Consider the following 18,646-nt stretch of genomic DNA (forward strand, 5'->3'; position numbering starts at 1 on the left):
TAGAAGCACGTTAAATAACACGGGAAATAAAATACAGCAATTACCTTTCCTTTTTTTTTTTTCTCTCCCTTTAACAATACAAAGCTTCAAGTTTACTGTAACAGAGGGACGGTGCTACACACAGGAGTCTGAAGGGATGGGCTCGTCCGAAGAGGAAATGACAAAAAAATAAAAAATAAATCACATCGGCGTGGAAAAAAGACGACAGGGTTAGGTAGCCTTACGCTGGTATATGATCACGTGTAAATACAGCCTTAAACTACAGGAGAGACGATATAAAATGCTGGAGCCCTGTGCCCAATTTCGCTCCGATTTGGGCAGCGCCTCGGAGCGGGGAGCTGCAGAAGCCCCCCCCCCACCCCCACCCCCCGCCTTTGGCGAGCTTTCCATTGCAACCCACACGGCGTTTTCTTACCTAAAAGGACATTTAGAGGAAAAGTTTCCAACCCAACCGGCTCCTGCAGAAGAGCTCCCGAATAATAATAATTAAAAAAAAAAAAAAAAATGCTACAAAAATGGTGAAAATTTTTCAGCTGAAAGTTCTGTGCTGGCAAAAGCCGCGGATCTCGTGGCACCGAAACGTTTCAAAACCTCATCCGGGTTTTGTCGCGGTGGCCAAGCTGGAAGGCGAGAAGACAAAACCTCTCCCTGGAGGGGTCCCGTTTGGAGAGATGAAGGATTTCACCCCAAGGGGCCGGTTCGACAAATCCCACCAACGTTGGATCTTAAATATTAAAACTCTTTGGGGGAGAACAAAGACCCCAGAGGAGCCCTTCCTGGTGAGGAGGCGTTTCCTGGCCGTCCCTCATCTCCCACCTCCCCCCCCTGGGCCCCAGTGCCCGCAGGGGATGCGTTGCACGCCCACGGCTGCCTGACCCCTTCGCCCTCCGACCCTGGGAACAGGGCAGGAGGGAAGGAGAGGACGAGAGGAAAAAACGCTGCGGCCACCAGTGCTGTCCCTGCGCGCAGGAGTGGGGCAGGGATGGGCTATGGGGTCGGTGGGACCCACGGGCTATGGGGTCGGTGGGACCCACGGGCTACGGGGCTTTGGAGCTGCATCAGGAAGAGCTGACGTCGCTGGTGCCCCATCCCTGGTGAAGGTCTCTTATTGCTCTCTGTGGCTGCGATCCCCATCCCCACGCACGCGCGTTGGGTGCGGTGGAGCCAGGACAGGGCGATAGCGGGGCGCTCCTTTGGGCCCCCCCAGGTGGCACAGGCTCCCTCCTGTCCCTGCCCGCACGGCTTGGGGGGGGGTTGAGGCACTTCTTGTCCTGCCACACTCGGGTCTGGTGTGGAGGGAAGGCACTGCGGCGGGGGGGCTGCCGTGCACCCCCCGAGATGCTCGCATGGTCGCAGCCGCCGGGCAGCAGCGAGGGGTGCAGCAGCGCGTTTTGGGTGCTCTCTTTCACGCACCTCCACCGAAGCAGCCTGGAACCAGCCCCGCTGCCATCCTGGCAGCGTCAGTCCACGCCAAGTGTCCGTGCAGGACGTGGATGCCACCAGCATGTGCCGGGGACCCCCCCGTGGGGTGGCGGGCAGTGGCCATGGCGCACGTCGCGGCGCCGTGCCCCGTGCCATGGGCAGCTCGTGGCGCAGAGCACAGCGGGGATGGAGGGGGCGCGTGTGGGGGTCCCCCAGCCCCAGGAGCTGCTTGACGGCCGTGTCCTTTCTCCTCCAGTCCTACGCAGCCCCGGCGGGCGTCCCGGCCGCGGCGCGAAGCGGGGCAGCCGCGGTGACGCTCACATGCTGTCCGCCGGCTGGTGACAGTCCAAGTCCCCCTTCAGCTCCAGGAAGCCCGGCAGCTTCACCCCCGTCTTGCGGTCCACGCACCAGCACTTGCCCCGCTGCCCGTCCAGCGCCGGGTGACACTAGAGGGGACACCTTCGGTGAGGGGCGCCCAGCCTGGCCCCGCGTGTCCCCATCCCCGTGGGCTCCCTGGTCGGAGCTGGACGTGGCAAACCAGGAGCCCTCGTGGTGGCCTTGGCACCCGTGTCCCACCCTGGGGGCTTTTGCAAAGAGCCCTGCAGCACCCCAAGGGTAGCTTCCATTGAAACCCCGGCACCCACCCATCTCTCCTGGCTCTGCAGAGCACCCCCCCCACCCCTGCCTACCTGCTTGGGGTGGAAGTTGCCGTTGCGGTCGCAGTTGGGGATGGGGATGACGTACAGGTCCTCGTGCGTCCGCGTCTGCGAGGCCGCCAGCCTCTCCAGTGCCCGGTGCAGCTCGCTCTGGCACGAGCCCTGCGCCTGTAAGAAACCGGGGCTGAGCCCGGAGCGGGGCTGCTGTGCGTCCCCCCCCCCCAACCACCCCACTGCCCTGGGGCCGCCCCATAAGCACTGCCTTCGAGCCTCCCTCGTGCTTCAGGTACCAGCACATGGCTCAGGGCACCCGGTGCCCACCCTGCGCCCCCCGCCCCGCGCTCACTATGGGCCTCGTCTCCTCGCGGTGGTACGGGCTCCCGCTGTTGCGCATCTTGTTGCCGTTGTTGACCCGCTTCGCCTGCTGCTTCTGCAGGCATTTGCGGTCGTGGATGCTGCAGGGGCTGAAGCTGTTGTTGGGGTGGTCGATCTCCTCCTTCTCTGCAAGGACACAGACCGCGCGGGGCTCAGCACCGCCGGGCAGCCCCGGGCGCAGCACTCGGATGGCTCACATCACCCCCAGCCCTGGGTCCCAACCCACGCTGCACAGGGAAAGGCTCTTGGGAATGTTTATGCCCCGTTCATGGGCTTGTTTCCACGGGGCTGTTATTGTAGGGTTGCAAATCCACACCGCGGCGGTGCCAGGCAGAGCTGCACGGCACAAGGGCACAGCCCTTGCCAGCCCCATGCTGGGGACAAGAAGGTGACCCCGGGATGCACAAGAGCACCGGCGAGACCCCGTGCCCCCCAAAAGCTGCCTCCAAAAAGTGGTAGCAGGAACAGGGCCGCAGCCCGGCCGGCGCTGAGCACCCACCAGGCTGGAGGCAGCACCCGGCCGTGCTCTGCCTGGGGCGCACGGCCCCAGCCCCCCCGCCTTGCTGGGACATGAAAGCAAAAATTCCAGGAATAAGACAGTTCACCTCCCGCTGGCCAGCTCGGAAAGGCGGCGCTTGGCATCCTCGCCTGCACCACGAGCGGAGCCAAACGACAATCCCAGATGTTGGCAGCTGGGAGGGGAGCGTCATGAGACCCGCGCTGCTCGGTTGCGGCTGCTCTTTAAAAAGCTGCAGGTTCCCCCGCTCCCAGGCCCGGTAACGCTCTGTGTTTGCACCACTTTTCCCCTTGCACGGGGGGTCCCACATCGCGTTCTCGGTGCCTGCTGGAAAAGGACGGCGCAGCGGGGGCGCACGGAGCTCGGTGGGGAGCGCCGCGCCGGGCACAGCCCGAGGAGCTCTCGGTCCCAACCAGCTCGGGCTTCAGGAGGAGCGAGGAGAGGACGCCCTGCCCGGTTTTATCCCCACTGATCAATACTTTGTCCCCGCTGAGCGATACCGCAGCTTCCCAATGAGGTTGGGTCACGGCGCAACGTGGGCGAACGCATCCAGGGGCTGCAAACCTGCGAAGGTTCGTGGCTCCCGGTGGCCTGGTTAAAGTTCACAGCCAGTGAAGCCCGGATGACAAACCCTTCTCCGCTCTTCGTGTTATTTGCTTTTTGTCTAATCTGTCCTTTTTTTCCAGGAAGTGGCTCATGCCCTTGACATTTGAAACACAAACTCAACACCCCGCTGCGGCGCGGCTCCAGGACCCCCGCGCGGAGCGGTGCCAGCGCGGTGCCAGCCCCGGTGGCTCCGTGTCGCAATGCCACAGGCTCGGGGGGCTCGGTGGGGGATGCTCCTTCCCAACTGCCTCCTCCCGCAGCATTTTGGGGATGCCTGGCCCCACCGAGGCCACCGTGCCAAAGTCCCAGTGCTGCTCCTGTATCACGCAGCTGGCGGGGAAGGGCACGGCACCGGGAGGCACCGCCGGGCTCGGATGCTTCCCGCTCCGCACCGGGACCTGGCTCAGTGCTGGGAACCCCTCGCCCAGCCCAGCCCAGCTCCCCTCCTCCCCGCCAGCCGCCGTCAGTGTCAAATCTCTCGGCTTAAATAAAACCAGATGCCAATAACATTTTCATAAGGTCCCGTGGAACGCGTGGTGCCTCTGGGCAGCGAGGCGGCTCTCAGCCGGCACCCGGCGCGGGGATGGGCTCGGAGCTCGGTCCCCACCCGCGGCCCCCGACCCAGGACCCCTCCCTGCCGCAGGGATGGCCACGGTTCAGGGGGGAGCTTCCCCCCCGGCATGCAGCAGCCCAAGGAGCCTCTCGCTTTCCTGGCGCTTGGCAGGGCTCCTGCACCGAGCTGGATGGGAAAACTCCTTCAAGTCGAGCACAAAGCCCTGGAAAAAGCAGCCTCCTTGGAGCCTGCCCCCCCAATCCCCCAGCAGCCCGGGCTGTGGCTGCAGGGCAGCCCACACACTGGTCACCAGCACCCTTGGGTGCTGCTGGGCACGGTCTCAGAGCCATGGAGAGGGCAGGAGAGCGGGCTGCGAGCTTGGCCGGGGCCTTGGCTGGGTTTGGGAAGGACTTGAGCACTGAGCATTGCCCTCGCCCCATCTCTCGAGGACAACATTTTCCTCCTGGCCCCAGGACAGGAGGAGACACAAGCGAGTCACTGAGTGTTGCCTTCAATTAGCGGGAGCTATTAACGAGGTCGGTCACGTGCCGAGCTCGTGACTCACGGCGCTGAGCCCCTGAGCGAGCGGTGACGGACGCTGGGCGCAACGCGGGAGGGGAGCGCAGAGGCGGCGAGCGAAGCCTCAGAGCCAGCGTCTGTGGGACAGGGCCAAGAGTCAGGGACCCCCGGCATGCGTCCAGGTGGTCCCAGCTGGCCTCATCCTGCCCAGCACCAGCAGCAGATGCAGGAGCACCCAGAGGGCAAGGCCTCATCCCTCCTGCCCCGTCCCCGCTGCACAGCCCGGGGCTGCTCCCCCCCAGCTCCCCCCGGTGCAGGCACAAAGGTCCTCACACGTCCCCTGGGCTGGCAGGGGACATGTCCAAGGTGACAGCTGTGGCGAGGCCCAGCACCCTCCACCTCCCCGTCCAGCACCCCAAGCATGGCCCATGGGTGGTCCTGGCCGTGTCGCAGCGCCGGCTCTCTTGGCTGCCGGGGCTCTCCACTTGGCAGCCACCGGCGCGGGGAAGCGTGCACTCATCCTGCCGAGCGCTGGCCCCAGAGGAGCGCGGGGAGCCTGGGGAGCCATGGCCAGGGCCGTGCGTGCCTCCCCCAGCCCCACCTGCTTGCTGTCCCCCCATGCACCCCTCATGGGGAAGGGAGCAGGATCCGTCCCACCCACTGCTGCAGCAAGCACCGGGATGCTCGCAGCTTCCCAGACGCTTTTCCTAGGTCACTTTTTCCCCAGACATAATTATTTACCCAGCATTAAATCACTCCTAATGCGTGCTGGGGAGAATGTCCTCGCCTCTTCCTGGATGCCACCCACAGGTCCAGCCACCCTCACCTCCCCGAAGCAGCGGCACCGACAGCCCCAGGAGGGGACACGCAATGGGGCCAAGCCCGTGCCATGAGCCAGCCTGGTCCCAACGGGGCTGGACAGGACAGGACAGGACAGGCAGATCCCCCTGAGACCGGGACCTCGCTCTGCAGCAAAAACCTGTGGCTGCCACCTCCAGGAGCACGGCTCTCAGCGGGACGTCCTGTGGGCAAGCCCGGAGCTGGGGGATGGCTGCAGGTACCAGGGTCTTGCACAGGTCCCCAAACCCATGGGAGAGGGTTGTGGGACAGGAGAGCAGCCGCCTGCTCTCTCTTCCCCAAAAGCCTCCGGCCCTGCAGGTGCTGCTGGTCCCAGGAGAGGCGATGGAGCAAGGAGCCCCTCTGAGAGCTGATCCCAGCCCAGTCCCCATGGGACCTAAAGCCTGGAATGCAGCACCCCCGGCTCAGCACCCCAAAAGCATTCACAGGAGCAGCCCCACGCCCCCAAATCATGGCCCACACCCCCTGCAGGCTCAGCACCCACGCAGGCACCAGGGAGCACTTGCTCCCTGTGGCTCCTGCACCTAAAGAGGCATTTAATTCTGCTTAACCAGAGGGGACCCACCGGATGCACCGGCCACGCCACGGCACACGGGCAGGGCTGTGCCGCTGCTCATGTCCCGGGGAGCGATGGAGCTGCAGCCTCCAACCCTGCTGCTCCTGCTGGGACTGGGACCTGTGGCTCCGCCGTCCCACCAGGACCTTCCCACCAGGACGCCCCCGGGGAAAGGGGCTTTGCTGCTGCCCGCTGCCCCGTCCTGCCACCTGCAACGCCGCCGGCGAGGTGCCCGTTGGGAGAGCCCGGCTCCCACGGCCACCCACCCGTCCCCAGCGCGGCCAGAACAGCACAGGAAGAAAGGGAAAATACTGCAAGCCTGTTTCCTAAAGGCTCTGGGAAAAAATGCTGCGTTACACGGGGCAAAGCCAAAACCAACAGGCCTTGGCAGCAGCCCCCGGCCAGGGAGCCCAGACAGCTCCTGCAGGATGTGGGATGAGGACAAGCAGGCAGGGCAAGGGGTCCCACAGCAGACCCCGTGCCGGGTGCTCATGGCCAAATCCTAACCCCGGGGCAGCCAGGGGGGCCCTCTGCAAAGGGCTTTGTCACTGGTATGGAGGGGAGAGGGGCTGGGATCCGGCCCTTGTGGCTGGCAGCACCGCAGCAGGGAGCTGGAGCAGCCACACCGGGGAGCCCCGGGTGACCTGCGTGGGCACATGGGGACAGAGCACCTTGCGGGCTGTCCCGTGGTGGGTGCTGCCCCCCCCCCAGTCCAGGGGATGTGGTCCCAATCACAGCCTGCAGGATGGGGAAGGAGCAGCGTGGGCATCCCGAGCCCCAAATGGGCCAGATGTCAGCCCCCAGGAGCAGATCCGTTCGCTCTGCCAAACCACACGAGCAGCACCGGGGCGCTGCCCACGACCCCCAGACCCTGCCCGAGCACCACGGAGGAGGCAGAGGGTCACAACTCACCCCGATGACAGGGCAGTGGGGTGGACAAGCAGAGCCTGCAGGCAACGGGGCAGCAGCCCTTGGGGTCCCCTGGCTTGGCACTGCCCTGCCCGGCCGTGGGGTGGAGGAGGAAGGACACGGAGCCCCTGCGCAGGACACGCCGACCTGTTTGCGAGGGAAGCAGGTGCCCCGCGGCCTCTTTCCTGTTTCCTCCCAGCCGTGCCGGCAGCATCCCGGGGAAGGGAGAGCTCAGGGGTCACCGCACAACGGGAGCTCCCCCAGCAGCAGGACCCCAAGCACGGTGCCCCACAGCACTGCGTGCAGCCGGTCCCTGCCCAGCCCGGGGGCTGCACGGTGTCACCGGCCGTGGCCATGGCACTGTGGGTGACGATGGCACGGATGTGACCCAGCCGTGAGATCCCGTGCTGCCCAGCGCACGGGACACCGATCGGGACAAACCTCCTTGGGCTTCCCCATCCCCAAAATCCCCCCACTCAGCCCCTTCCAACCCTCCCCCCCCGGGCGGCAGCATGGGGGCCACCGCTGCGCTGCCAGAGACCACCCCCCCCCCCAACCCAATTCGCGCATCCCCCAGGGCCTTACCTGGCGGCTGGAGGCTCTCCTGGATGGCTTCGACGTCGGCCAGGTCGGTGCAGACGCCCTGACCGTGCATGAGGGTGTGCAGGGGCCGGGGTACGCCGCGGGGGGGGTAGCAGCGCAGCCCTGCCCCGCAGCGCGCCGTGTACACCCCGCACGCCGTGCCGCGGCCGAGCGCGCAGGTGGCGCAGCACCCGCAGCCCGGCTCCCGCACCAGCTCGGCGCAGCCCTGCGGAGCTTTGCACCGAGCCAACCGCTCCTCCGAGCACGGCGGGCACTGGATCGCCTCCTCCCCGCCTTGCCCTTGCACCGGAGCCGTTCCCGGAGCCGCCCCCGCCGCCAGCACCGCCGCCAGCACCGGGACCAGCACCAGCACCGCCGGCAGCAGCCGCGCCGCGCCCCCGCGCATGGCGGCCCCGCGCTGCAGCGCTCGGGCTGGCGGCGGGCGCGGGGGGCAGGCGGCGGGGGCTTTATGCCGCCCCGTGGCCACACCTCCCGCCGGCACCGGGGCCACCGGCGGGGCCGCCCCCGCTGGCCCCGTCCCCGTCCCCCCCCCCCCCTCCCCCGGGCAGAGCCGCCGCGCGCCGCCGGTGCCGCGTTGGGGACCCGGTGGGTTCGGAGCTGCGGCTGCCGGAGGGGGCAGCGCCGGGACCGGGAGAGCGCACCCCCCTCCCCCCCGCTCCGGGTCGGTACCGGCCCCCGCGGGTCCCCGCTGGAAGCCCCCCGCTCTGATCTGCCCCCGGGGGGCTTCGTCATTGCTGTCCCCGGGGGTGTGCGCTGCTGGGGGCTGAGCGGCTGGGGGGGGGCGGGGGGGAATGGGATAGGGTGGGGTGGGATAGGGGTGGGATGGGGATAGGGGTGGGAATAGGGACAGGGACAGGGACAGGGACAGGAACAGGGACAGGAACAGGGACAGGGACAGGGACAAGGAAGGGACGGGACGGGACGGGACGGGACGGGACGGGACGGGACGGGATGGGATGGGATGGGACGGGATGGGATGGGATGGGGGCATCAGGCAGGGCAGCAGCTGCACCACAGGGGACTGTGTCCGGAGCCAAGGTCCCAGTGTGGGGCGAGCCCTGCCCCACACCCCACGGCCCCCAGGCTGGGACCATCCCAGCCCCAAGCGCAGAGACCCCAGGGCGGCCGGCAGAGCCCCGGGATGCCCGCAGGCTGCCCCGGCTCCCCAGCGCCCCACAGCCCCCCCTGCTCCCCCACCCCCCTGCACCCCCCCACACCTCCCAGGGGCCCGATCCCCGCGCAGGCACCACGCCGGGGCCGATAAGTTGCAAGGTGCCGGCACCTAGCGGAGAAAAGGGAGGAAAACGGGCGGGGAGCCCCGAGGATGAGGATTGTGCCCGGAGGGAAGGGGCCGAGCCCCCGGGGGTTTGCTCTGCCCCTGCCCCGGCCCCCCAAGACTCTCCCCCCACCCCACCCTGCAGCCCCGGAGCCCTGCGGTGGGCTGCACGGCGGAGCGGTGGCACCTCGTACCATGGGCAGCAGCAGCCTGGGACGTGGGCTTGGAGAGCCACGGGATGTTCCCGAGTGGGAAGGGACCCTCAGGGGTCACTGGGTCCAGCTCCTGGCCCTGCACAGGGCCGCCCCCCAAATCAGACCCTACATCCGAGAGCGTTGTAGGAATGTTCCTTGAACCCCTGCAGGCTCGGTGTCCCTGGGGAGCCCGTCCCTGTGCCCGGCCACCCCTGGGTGCAGAACCTTTCCCTGACACCCAGCCTGAGCAGGGTTTGGGACTGCTCCGCGCCACCTTTGAGGCAATTAACGGTCATTAAGCATTTGGACATCAGCTGCGGCTTCACCGCAGGGCTGAGCCGGGCTGCTGCAGGCATCAGCAGGAGGCGTGAGGGGCGTAATGCGGCCCCATGCCCCCCCCCCCCCGGCCCTCCTTGTGCCACTTTGGTGTAGCTCAGAGGGGCAGCAGCAGGCTCAGGACCCTGCGCACGCCGTCGGTGCAATCGGTCTCATTTGCCCTCAGGAAGGGGACAGCGGGGAGGAAGGTGGGGAGCAGCAAGGGGACAAAAGCCACCTCCTGCGTGCCCGCAGCCTGGGCACGCTCGGGAAGGACTGAGCCCATCGCAGCCCCCGCCAGAGGAGCAGAGCCAGCCCGTAACGCTGAGAACCCCACGCTCATCTCACGGCTGAGCACACCCAAATTTTGGGTCTTCGGTGCCAGCAACACCCCGCTGGCCACGAGCAGGAGCATCTTCTCTGCCCCGTGCAGAAGTGCTGAGCCCGGGGGCTGGGGCTGCTGCGGGCAGGATGCGGGCAGGGGCCGTGCCCCCTCACACTCCCCCCCCCCGCCCCCCTTCTCCCCTCCCAGCCAAAGCGGGGACCCTGCAGAGCATCGGCACCCGGCGCTGCCCCCGAGCCCCCCCCCTGCCCTGCCTGGCACAGCCACGTGTGGCCGTGACACGGGGCAGAGGCGCCAGCCTTGACACGGTGTCCAAGCCAGGGCCAAACCCAAACAGGTGCCCGTCCCCGCTGGGGCCGCGGCACCTTATCAGGCCTTGGCAGCGCTGAGCGCCCGCCGGGGAGGCTGTTGTGTCTGCGGGGCCGGAGGGAGCAAGGCAGAGCGCCGGCGGGGGACGGGGACATGCTCACCGTGCAGCCCCGGGGGCTGGGGGCTGTCCCCCTGCTCTGGCTGGGCACGGGTCCTCCACGTCCCCCCAGCCCAGCACCATCCTGTGAGATTGCGAGGGGGCTGGTGCACCCCGCTGCCACGCTGCCCCCACCCCGAGATGCTCAGCGCAGCCCCACTCGCCCATGGGTGATGGGAAGCCCCCGTGCTCCCAGGTCAGGGGCTCTTTGGGCTCCCAATTTCTGGGTCTTTGGGGTTCCTGGGGCTGGGGGCGCCCAGCTGGCTGCTGCCTCCCTGCAACGCCCCAACAGCTCCGGAGCCACCCCAGCCCTGCAGAGGGGCTGCAGGTCCCAGCAGTGCTGGGGCAGACGGGGATCTGGGAGCTCAGGGGTTGCAGCCCCCCAGCCCAGGGTGGCCCTGGTGGAGCAGGGGGCTGGGGACCACACGTACCCACGTTGGGGTGCTGCAGCCACCCACGCTGCCGGACCCCGATGCCTCCCTCGTGCTCTCTGTGCTCTCACAGCCCCTTCCCCATGGCTCAGCACATCTTAGAGCCAGGCACCCATGGCTGGGAAGACCCCCTGGAGCACCCAGACCCCCTGGAGCACCCAGACCCCTTGGAGCACCCAGACCCCCTGGAGCACCCAGACCCCTTGGAGCACCCAGACCCCTTGGAGCACCCAGACCCCCTGGAGCACCCAGACCCCTTGCAGCACCCAGCTGCTCCTTGCTGCATTCGGTGCCCCCCGCTCCCAGCCAGCCCTTTCCCGCACTCGTAGTGGTTTTTACTCCCCATTTCCAGGCAGCATCTCCTCCCCCGGCTCCCTCTTCCCTGGCGTCAGCAGCTCCTTCCACCCTGGCTCCCTTCCCTAGGGTTCCTCTGCCTGCCCCCCCACCCCCGTCCCTGGCCGGGGCACACGGTGGCTCAGCTGCGAGCGCTCAGCCCCGTGCCGGATGCGGCCCGTGGGGTGCGGGTGCCGGGGCGGGCGAGGGGGCGTGTCGGGGGCCGCCGTGATAACAGCGGGGGCCGCGTCGGGGCCGCGGGAGCAGACGGCGTGGGCGAAGGGCATGAGCCAGGCCCCCCAGTCCTTGGCACCCTGAGGCAGCAGCATGGGGTCCGGGGACCCCCGGAACCTCCTCCACACCCTCTGCATCCTCTGGGTGCTGGCCGGGCGCCTGCCCCCCGGCACTGCCCAGTGGTTTTACCCCCTGGGCTCCGAGGACACCACCCCGGTGCCAGGCACCAGCCCCACGGCCCCCACGCTGCCCACCCTGGACGGGGAGGAAGGTAGGTATGGCAGGGTGGGGGCATGGCACCCCCGGGCTCCCGCACCCCGGTGAGGAGGGGACAGCTCGGGGGCACAGCGGTGGCCCCCCCGGTGCCCGTCCAGCCCAGCACCCTCACCCTTCGGTCCCGCAGATGGAGACGTTGGCGAGGTGGAGCCCACCAGGAAGGTGCTGCTGAGCAAACCCCCGCTGCCGGCGGGCTCCAGGAGACGGGAGCCCCCCTCCAGGGGCGCAGCCAAGGGCCCGGGCCATGCCCCATCGCGTGCACGAGCCCAGGTGCCTGTCCCCGGGTGGCACCCCGAGCAGCACCCCGAATCCCCCCCAGGCCCCTTCCAGATCTCCCCAGCTCCTCTCCGTGTCCTTCCCCTTATCTGCACCCGGCCGGGCACAGCCGCAACAGCCCGGGCAGGGCAGCGCCTCCTGCTCAGCCTCCTTGGAGAGCAGCTGCAGCAGCTCCCGGTGCCCCCCAGCACGGCTCGCAGGGGCCGGGACCCCCGGTGTCGTTCCCCCCCCCCCCCCCAAGGTCCCCGTGCTGAGCTCTCTCCGTCTGCCCTAGCACAACCGCCCCACGGCCGCCCCGCAGATCTTCGAGGGGAGCGCGGAGGAAGAGGAGTTCCTGCAGATCAAGGTGGGGGGGGGGGGTGGGGGGTCCTGAACTGGGGTGGGGGAGCTGTGAGGAGCAGCTGGGGACGGGCACCGGGTGGGCAGGGCTGGATGGGGATGGGGCTGCGGGGGTCTCACGCTCAGTCCCCCCTCTCTGCACAGAGCACAGCGAAGGGACTGCCCCCGCAGGTGCCCCCGGCCCCCAAAATGGACACAGCTCTCCAGGTGAGAGGGGGGGTGCAGGGTGCCCGTGCCCCTTCCCCAGCTCCCCCAGCCCCCCAGCTCACGGCTCGCACCCCCCCTCCAGATTCACAACGGCTCCAGCTGCGTCTGCCCCGTGCGCCCCGGCCCTCCCGGCCCGAAGGTACCTGGCATGGGGGGCTCCTGGGGGGATGCAGGGGGGGGCTCGGGGACCCGCTGGGAGAGACCCTGCGGCTCCTCTGGCTGTGCAGAACCATTTCTGCTCCGGGTTTGCATTCTCGCTTCAAGGTCTGCATTATGGGATGGTTCAGCTGCCCCGTGGCAAGGGGCAGAGGCACAGGATCCAGGCTTTAATTTTCTCCCGACAGGGAGAGAAAGGTGACCGGGGGTCCCCAGGAGACAGAGGCCAGCCGGGGCTTTCTGGGGAGAGAGGGAAGACGGGCAGCCCAGGGCAGCCAGGTCACCAGGGGCCCCGGGGCCCCCCTGGTCCTCCGGGACCACCGGGGCCACCGGGACCACCAGGTGCTTGGGGAGCCAGGAGCCCTCCTGCCTCCGCTGCCCTCCCCAAGGGATCAGAGAACGAGGTGAGGGCTGGGGCAGGGGGTGCTGGGGCGGGGGGCACGGGGGTGGGCGATGGCAGCACTGGCCATGGGGTCTGTCCCCTGTTGGACCCTCAGGAACAGGACACCAGGGAGGGGGACCAGGGGACGTGACACATTCACCGCCCCCTGCTCTCTCTTCTCTCCCTCCAAACCAACGAGCAGCTGGGAGCATCCAGCCCCGCGGGGAACCCAGGACCCCCAGGACCCCCGGGGCTGCCCGGCCCACCGGGCCCCCCCGGCTACCCAGGACACGAAGGCTCCCCAGGGGTCCCAGGGCGGGAGGGGCAGCCGGGTCCCCCCGGTCCTCCGGGGGCTGTGGGACCACCAGGATTTCCAGGGGCCGAAGGAGCTCCGGGGTCCCCAGGCTCAGCTGGGCCCGATGGACCCCCGGGGGCACCGGGACTCCCAGGCCCACAAGGCCCCCCCGGGGTCCCCGGTCACGAGGGACCCCCCGGCTCCCCAGGACCCGCGGCGCTCCCTGGCAAACCAGGGCTCCGAGGGGAGCCAGGATTCCCCGGATTAAAGGTAAGGGGGTCCCACCGCTTCCACCCACGGACCCCGGGGACGGAGCAGGGGGCTGCCCCAAGCCCCACACCCTGCCACTGCGGGGTCCAGGGTGCCGTGAGCCCCTCCACCACCTCCCCACGTGCTGTGTCCCGGCAGGGCGAGAAGGGCGAGCATGGGCTGCCGGGCATGCCGGGGAGCCCCGGTCGGACCGGGGAGACGGGCTCCCCGGGCATGCCCGGTCCCATGGGGCCACCAGGACCACCGGGGGACTACAGGGTGAGTAGGACCTGAGGGCTGGGGGTGCTCGGGGTGGTGCTGAGCCCAGCGCTCACCCCAGAATATCCCCTCCTGCCAGTGCGAGTCGCGGCACGCAGGGCACCACGGATCCGCCGGGCCGCCGGGCCCCAAGGTGAGGTGGGGAATCGGGCAGTGTGGGTCTGGGGGGGGGCTTCAGGGGCTGGGATAGCCCCTAGAGCTCATGGGACCGCTCTGCTTTCTTCCAGGGTGAAAAGGGAGACCCAGGAGAGCGGGTTTGTACCTGGGGGGCTGCAAAGGGGGAGCTGGGGGGGGGAGCTTCCTTCATGCCCCAAGAGCCCCAAGCACTGCCCTACATCCCCCCCATGGCAGGGCAGAGCCTCCCCACACTGGCACAGCCAGAGGGACCGGTCAGAGCCCCCAAACTGGGCTGGGACACGGGAGGGGCAGCAAGTCACACCGCCCCGTGTCATATTCAAATGCACCACCCACACCCACGCACGCCCCCTGCACCCCACGCAGGCTCTAACCCTGCCCCTCTCTCTGCCCACCCAGGGGTGCTGCTACGGCGAACACGGGTGCAAACCGGGCCACCTCCCCTTCCCCGGCACCGGCAGCCAGTCCAGCTCCTGGGTGCCCATCAGTGGGTACCAAACGGTGAGTCCTGGGGGGCTCACGGGGTACGGGGACCCCCACCCAACCCTGGGGGGCCGAGCCCGGGTGGTCGGCACGACCCACACCACCCCGGCTGCCCCACGGGGCTCGTGGCTGGGATGGAGAGGGGGCAGATGGAGTCCGGCCTCAATCTTTCTCTTTTTTACAGCACAGCAAAGAGGAGACGGAGGTTTATGGAGCAATCATCCCCCACGTGAGAGACCCCGCCTGCGCGATGGGGGTGTCTTGCAGCTGCCCCCCAAAAGGCAGCACCGAAACACCCCAATCCCATCTCCGCACTGCTCGTCACCGCAGGGTCCTCGAGGTCCCCCTGGGAACCCCGGCCCCCCTGGCCCACCCGGCCCCCCAGGAGCCCCGGGTCTCCTCTACCTCAACGTAAGGCGCCGCAGGGGCAGCGCACGCAGCCGTGCTGCAGCTCCCACGCACGTGAGCGTGCCCGGAGCCGGGGGCTCCCTGCGCCTCAGCCCGTCTTTGCTTCCAGAGGGTGTACCCCGTCCGCGCCCCACCACCCTGCAAGGAGCCGGTAAGCGTGGCATCGCTGTCCCTGTCCCCTCCCGGGGCACTGTCACCGCCGTGTCCCCAGGCAGCAGTAACATCCCCGTTCGCACCCCCAGGCAGCGGCCGACGCAGGCTGGGCAGCAGGTAAAGGACTTTTTGAGGTGTTTTGGGTGGGCTCCAGCCCCCTGGGGAACACCTTCGGGAAGCCTCGTGTCCTTGCCCCGGGTGCATTCCCCGCATGGCGCACCCAGGGCTGCGGGGCTGTCCCGGCATCCCCAGCCCCACCGACACCGTGTCCCCGTGGTGCCGGGGTGCTTTGTGACCCCAAATCCTCCCCGGCTTCTCCAGATGCTGACGCCTCTCGGACGGAGCCGCCGGAGCCCCGTGCTGACCTGCGGGTGCGTGCTGGGCTGTGCCCGTGGCTGAGCCCCCGTGGCGTGGGGTCGTGGCGGCCCCACGGGTGGCAGCTCGGCCGCGAACCTCTCCGTCCCTTCGCAGCGCCAGACGTGGGTCTTCAGGTCCAAGGAGCTGATGCTGAAGTCGGGCAGCGCCGTCCCCGAAGGGAGCCTGGTCTACGTGCGAGAAGGGAGCAGCGCCTTCCTGCGCACCCCCAGGGGCTGGAGCAGGCTCCTGGTAGGGTGCACAGGGGGGGGTGGGCAGGGAAGGGGGAAGGTTCCAGCCCTGGCAGGCAGCTCCGGGATGGATTTGGCTCCCGGGGAAGGAGCGAGGTGGTTCCCCCATAACCGGTCCCTTTCATGGAGCAGCTGGAGGACTCGGAGTCGCTCTTTGCCGGTGACGACCCCTCTGCCTCCACGCCGCAGTACCAGGTGAGTACCAGGGCTGGAGCTCTTCTCGGCTTGCCGTGGGGTGGGGGGGGGACACAAATCCCCTGGGACTGTCCCCCCTTCTTAAATCCAGGAGGCGAAGCGGGCACAGACACGGGGTCCCAACACGGAGCCCCCCGCGGGAGCCCAGACAGACTCGCTGGTAAGCGCTGCCGGTGACAGGGGGAAGGACGTGCCACGGAGATGGCACAGGCAGCCCCCGGGAGGGGGGGCACCGGAATGGATGGGGAGGGGGCTGCACCCTTGGCACCGGGGCCGGTGTCCCCAGGCTGCCCCGAGTCCCGTTCTTGCAGGTCCCAAAGGAGGAGGGACCGGGGCTGCCCAGGATCCTGCCCACAACCGTCGCCCCCAGGATGCCTTCTGTAAGCGCTGCCCCACAGGGGGGCTGCTCGGCCATGAGGGGGGGTGACAGGGTGACAGCAGTGCCTGGGGACCCCCGGTGTCCGTGGGTCTGCACCCTCCCTGGGACCAGAGACCCAGGGACTGCAGAGACCCGGGGGCTGCAGTGCACCGGGGGGTAATGGGACCACGGGACGAGCCCCCGGAGCCCCCGTCCCGTCCCCCCGGTGCCCCCATCTCCCCGCCACCCCCTGTGTCCCCAGCTCCGCCTGGTGGCCCTGAACGTGCCCCTGTCCGGGGACATGAGCGGCATCCGTGGCGCCGACCTGCAGTGCTACCGGCAGTCGCAGGAGGCTCGGCTCTACGGCACTTTCCGGGCTTTCCTCTCAGCCCCCACGCAGGACCTGGCCTCCATCGTCAAGAGGACGGACAGGGCCCTCCCCGTGGTCAACCTGAAGGCAGGTGTCCCCACGGGTCACCCCCCCCCTCCCCACCCTGCGGCGGTGCAGGGGACATCGGTCAGGGCGTCCCCCTTGGGGGGGGCACGGGCTCGTGGAGCGTTTTCCTCCTGTCACTCGTCAGACGGGGGGAAAAAAACGTTCAAAGCGGTGGGAGAACACCTCGTGCCCCGACCAGGGGTGGCAGCAGGATTCTGGGGAGGGTCCGGGGGGGGTGGGCTCAGGGACAAAGGGACAATCCCACGCTGGGGCTGCTGCACCACCGCACTTGGGTCTTTGGGAAGCTGAGAGGAACCAAAAGCAATTTGTCACCAACGTGCAGTGGGGACGGGGGGCTTGGGGCAGCCAAGAGGGCCCCCCCCCAGACCCCGGTCCCCAGCTGAGTGCCACCAACGGTGTCCTCAGGGCCAGCTGCTGGCCAGGTCCTGGAGCTCCCTCTTTGAGGGCCCGGCCGGAGCGGCCCCCCGGGGCCCCATCTACAGCTTCAACGGCCGCAACGTCCTGAGCGATGCCCTCTGGTGAGTCCGGCGGCGGGGTGGGCGCCGTAAGGACACCCCCAGACCCACGCAGCAGCACCACAAACCTGCGGCGTGTGTCCCCAGCCCTGGCTCTGGTGCAAAGGGTGGAGGGCTCGCCGGGTGCCCCTGTCACCTCTGTGTCCCCCCCCCCCCACAGGCCCCGCAGGCTGGCATGGCACGGATCCACGGCCCGGGGCAGCCAAGCCCGCAAGCGGGACTGCCAGGGATGGCGAAGCTCCGGCCCCGGGGAGGGCTTGGCGGCCCCGCTGGGCGAGGGCAAGTTGCTGGCGGGGCAGCGGCACAACTGCTCCGAGGAGCTGGTGGTGCTGTGCGTGGAGGTGGCCTTCCCCTACCGCCACATGTGGTGACGGCCACGCGGTGGTGGCAGCGCGGCACCAGGGGGGTGCCGCAGCCCCGGGTATCCCCCGGGGAGAGAACCGCAGCGTCGGGGCTGTGTGAGGAGTGGGAGGACGTCGTCCCCATGCCAGGCACTGGGAGCACTGGGAGGATGTCGTCGTCCTCATCCCGGGCACTGGGAGCACTGGGAGGACATCGTCGTCCCCATCCCGGGCTGTGCTTGGCCCCCAGGCTGTGCTCGGCCACCTCCATTACCTCGAGTGATGCTAATGCTGCGTCTTCCCCAGAAATAAAGATGTGGAGAAGTTGGTGTTTTGGACAACGCCCAGCTTCCCGTTACTGGGGGGGGTCGTTACTGGGACGGCGGTGAGGGGCTGGGGACGGGTGTGCTGAGCCTGCAGCGTGGGGACGGGGTGAAGCAGACTGGGGACATGGGGACAGTGTGGGGACCAGGGGAGCAGTGTGGGGACAGGGGGAGCAGTGTGGGGACCGGGGGAGCAGTGTGGGGGCATGGGGACACCGTGGGGACTGGGGGAGCAGTGTGGGGCCGGGGGGAGCAGTGTGGGGACTGGGGGAGCAGTGTGGGGACATGGGGACACTGTGGGGCCAGGGGGAGCAGTGTGGGGACGGGGGGGGACACCACCAGGACCATGAAGTCACAGCCCGCGGCTTTCCTTCGCAGCCACCAGCGCTGCCATCGACTGTCACCAACAGGGCCATACAGCAGGCTGTCCTGACAAAATGGGGGTTGGAGGGGGGGCCCTTCAGCCCCAGCCTGGCCCCCCGCCCTGCTCACTGGGTCCAAGATCCCCCCCCAGGCCCTGCCCACTGGGTTCCACTGGGTCCCAGTTGCCCCCAGTCCCTGCCCACTGGTTCCCAGTTCCCGCTCACTGGGTGCCATTTACTCAGAGACCCCGCTCACTGGTTCCCAGTCCCCCCCAGTCCCCACTCACTGGTTCCCAGTTACCCCAGACCCTGCCCACTGGCTCCCAGTCCCCACCCACCGGCTCCCAGTACTCCCCACTCCCTACCCACTGCTTCCCAGTTACTCCATCCCCATTCACTGGCTCCCAGTTACCTCCAGACCCCACTCACAGCCCCCCCAGTCCCCACCCACAGGATCCCAGTTCCCCTAGTCCCTGCCCACTGGTTCCCAGTTCCCCCAGTGCCCACCCACTGAGACCTCCCCATCACCCCCCCCCCAACAACGACGACTGAGCATGCGCAGGACCCAGCCGCGCACGGACCCAGCCGCTCAGCACCCTCCCTCCTCCTCCTCCCACTGGCCAACCTCCCTGCCCATCAAACACCTCTCCCTTTCGATTGGCTCCTTTTGAAAGAGCGGCACGCCT

General features: G+C 68.5%; 3 protein-coding genes across 5 annotated transcripts; 2 read left to right on the forward strand and 1 right to left on the reverse strand.

Annotated features, from left to right (window-relative positions):
- Positions 1 to 1,467: 1,467 nt before the first annotated feature.
- Positions 1,468 to 8,004, reverse strand: IGFBP4 (insulin like growth factor binding protein 4). Its single transcript, XM_035347629.1, has 4 exons — positions 7,557 to 8,004; positions 2,425 to 2,579; positions 2,112 to 2,246; positions 1,468 to 1,868 (listed from the first exon to the last, which is right to left on the reverse strand). Exons 1-4 carry the CDS (start codon positions 7,957 to 7,959, stop codon positions 1,740 to 1,742), a joined length of 822 nt encoding a protein of 273 aa, XP_035203520.1. The 5' UTR covers positions 7,960 to 8,004; the 3' UTR covers positions 1,468 to 1,739.
- On the forward strand, positions 5,279 to 7,446 carry LOC118178816. The gene is made up of 2 exons (XM_035347620.1): positions 5,279 to 7,373; positions 7,404 to 7,446. The coding sequence occupies exon 1, from the start codon at positions 6,408 to 6,410 to the stop codon at positions 7,356 to 7,358; it is 951 nt and encodes a 316-aa protein (XP_035203511.1). The 5' UTR covers positions 5,279 to 6,407; the 3' UTR covers positions 7,359 to 7,373; positions 7,404 to 7,446.
- A 3,131-nt stretch (positions 8,005 to 11,135) lies between the features above and the next one.
- LOC118178785 (collagen alpha-1(III) chain-like) lies at positions 11,136 to 17,613 on the forward strand. 3 transcript variants are annotated; one of them, XR_004756289.1, is made up of 25 exons: positions 11,136 to 11,437; positions 11,570 to 11,712; positions 11,993 to 12,064; positions 12,202 to 12,264; positions 12,347 to 12,403; positions 12,609 to 12,824; positions 13,005 to 13,367; positions 13,506 to 13,625; positions 13,705 to 13,758; positions 13,853 to 13,879; positions 14,160 to 14,261; positions 14,428 to 14,472; positions 14,574 to 14,654; positions 14,761 to 14,802; positions 14,894 to 14,921; positions 15,126 to 15,175; positions 15,276 to 15,410; positions 15,542 to 15,604; positions 15,696 to 15,764; positions 15,916 to 15,984; positions 16,225 to 16,419; positions 16,825 to 16,937; positions 17,095 to 17,324; positions 17,358 to 17,391; positions 17,430 to 17,613. XR_004756289.1 is itself a non-coding variant. In XM_035347557.1 (24 exons), exons 1-23 carry the CDS (start codon positions 11,260 to 11,262, stop codon positions 17,303 to 17,305), a joined length of 2,496 nt encoding a protein of 831 aa, XP_035203448.1. In that variant the 5' UTR covers positions 11,136 to 11,259; the 3' UTR covers positions 17,306 to 17,328; positions 17,362 to 17,613. The 3 variants fall into 3 exon arrangements, 2 of the variants coding, with proteins under 2 accessions (XP_035203448.1, XP_035203447.1); XM_035347557.1 differs by having other exon boundaries at positions 17,095 to 17,328; positions 17,362 to 17,613; XM_035347556.1 differs by having other exon boundaries at positions 17,358 to 17,613.
- Positions 17,614 to 18,646: the final 1,033 nt, after the last annotated feature.

The sequence above is a fragment of the Oxyura jamaicensis genome, chromosome 27 (assembly GCF_011077185.1).
Source record: "Oxyura jamaicensis isolate SHBP4307 breed ruddy duck chromosome 27, BPBGC_Ojam_1.0, whole genome shotgun sequence".
NCBI lineage: Eukaryota > Metazoa > Chordata > Aves > Anseriformes > Anatidae > Oxyura > Oxyura jamaicensis.

Coding starts and splice junctions, on each gene's coding strand:
- LOC118178785 (XM_035347557.1), top strand. CDS start 11,260: ATGGGGTCCGGGGACCCCCGGAACCTCCTCCACACCCTCTGCATCCTC. Junction 14,262..14,427: donor CCATCAGTGGGTACCAAACG/GTGAGTCCTGGG, acceptor TCTTTTTTACAG/CACAGCAAAGAGGAGACGGA. Junction 15,411..15,541: donor GGGGCTGGAGCAGGCTCCTG/GTAGGGTGCACA, acceptor TTCATGGAGCAG/CTGGAGGACTCGGAGTCGCT.
- LOC118178816 (XM_035347620.1), top strand. CDS start 6,408: ATGCTGCGTTACACGGGGCAAAGCCAAAACCAACAGGCCTTGGCAGCA.
- IGFBP4 (XM_035347629.1), bottom strand. CDS start 7,959: ATGCGCGGGGGCGCGGCGCGGCTGCTGCCGGCGGTGCTGGTGCTGGTC. Junction 2,580..7,556: donor GGAGAGCCTCCAGCCGCCAG/GTAAGGCCCTGG, acceptor GTGTCCTTGCAG/AGAAGGAGGAGATCGACCAC. Junction 1,869..2,111: donor GCAACTTCCACCCCAAGCAG/GTAGGCAGGGGT, acceptor TGTCCCCTCTAG/TGTCACCCGGCGCTGGACGG.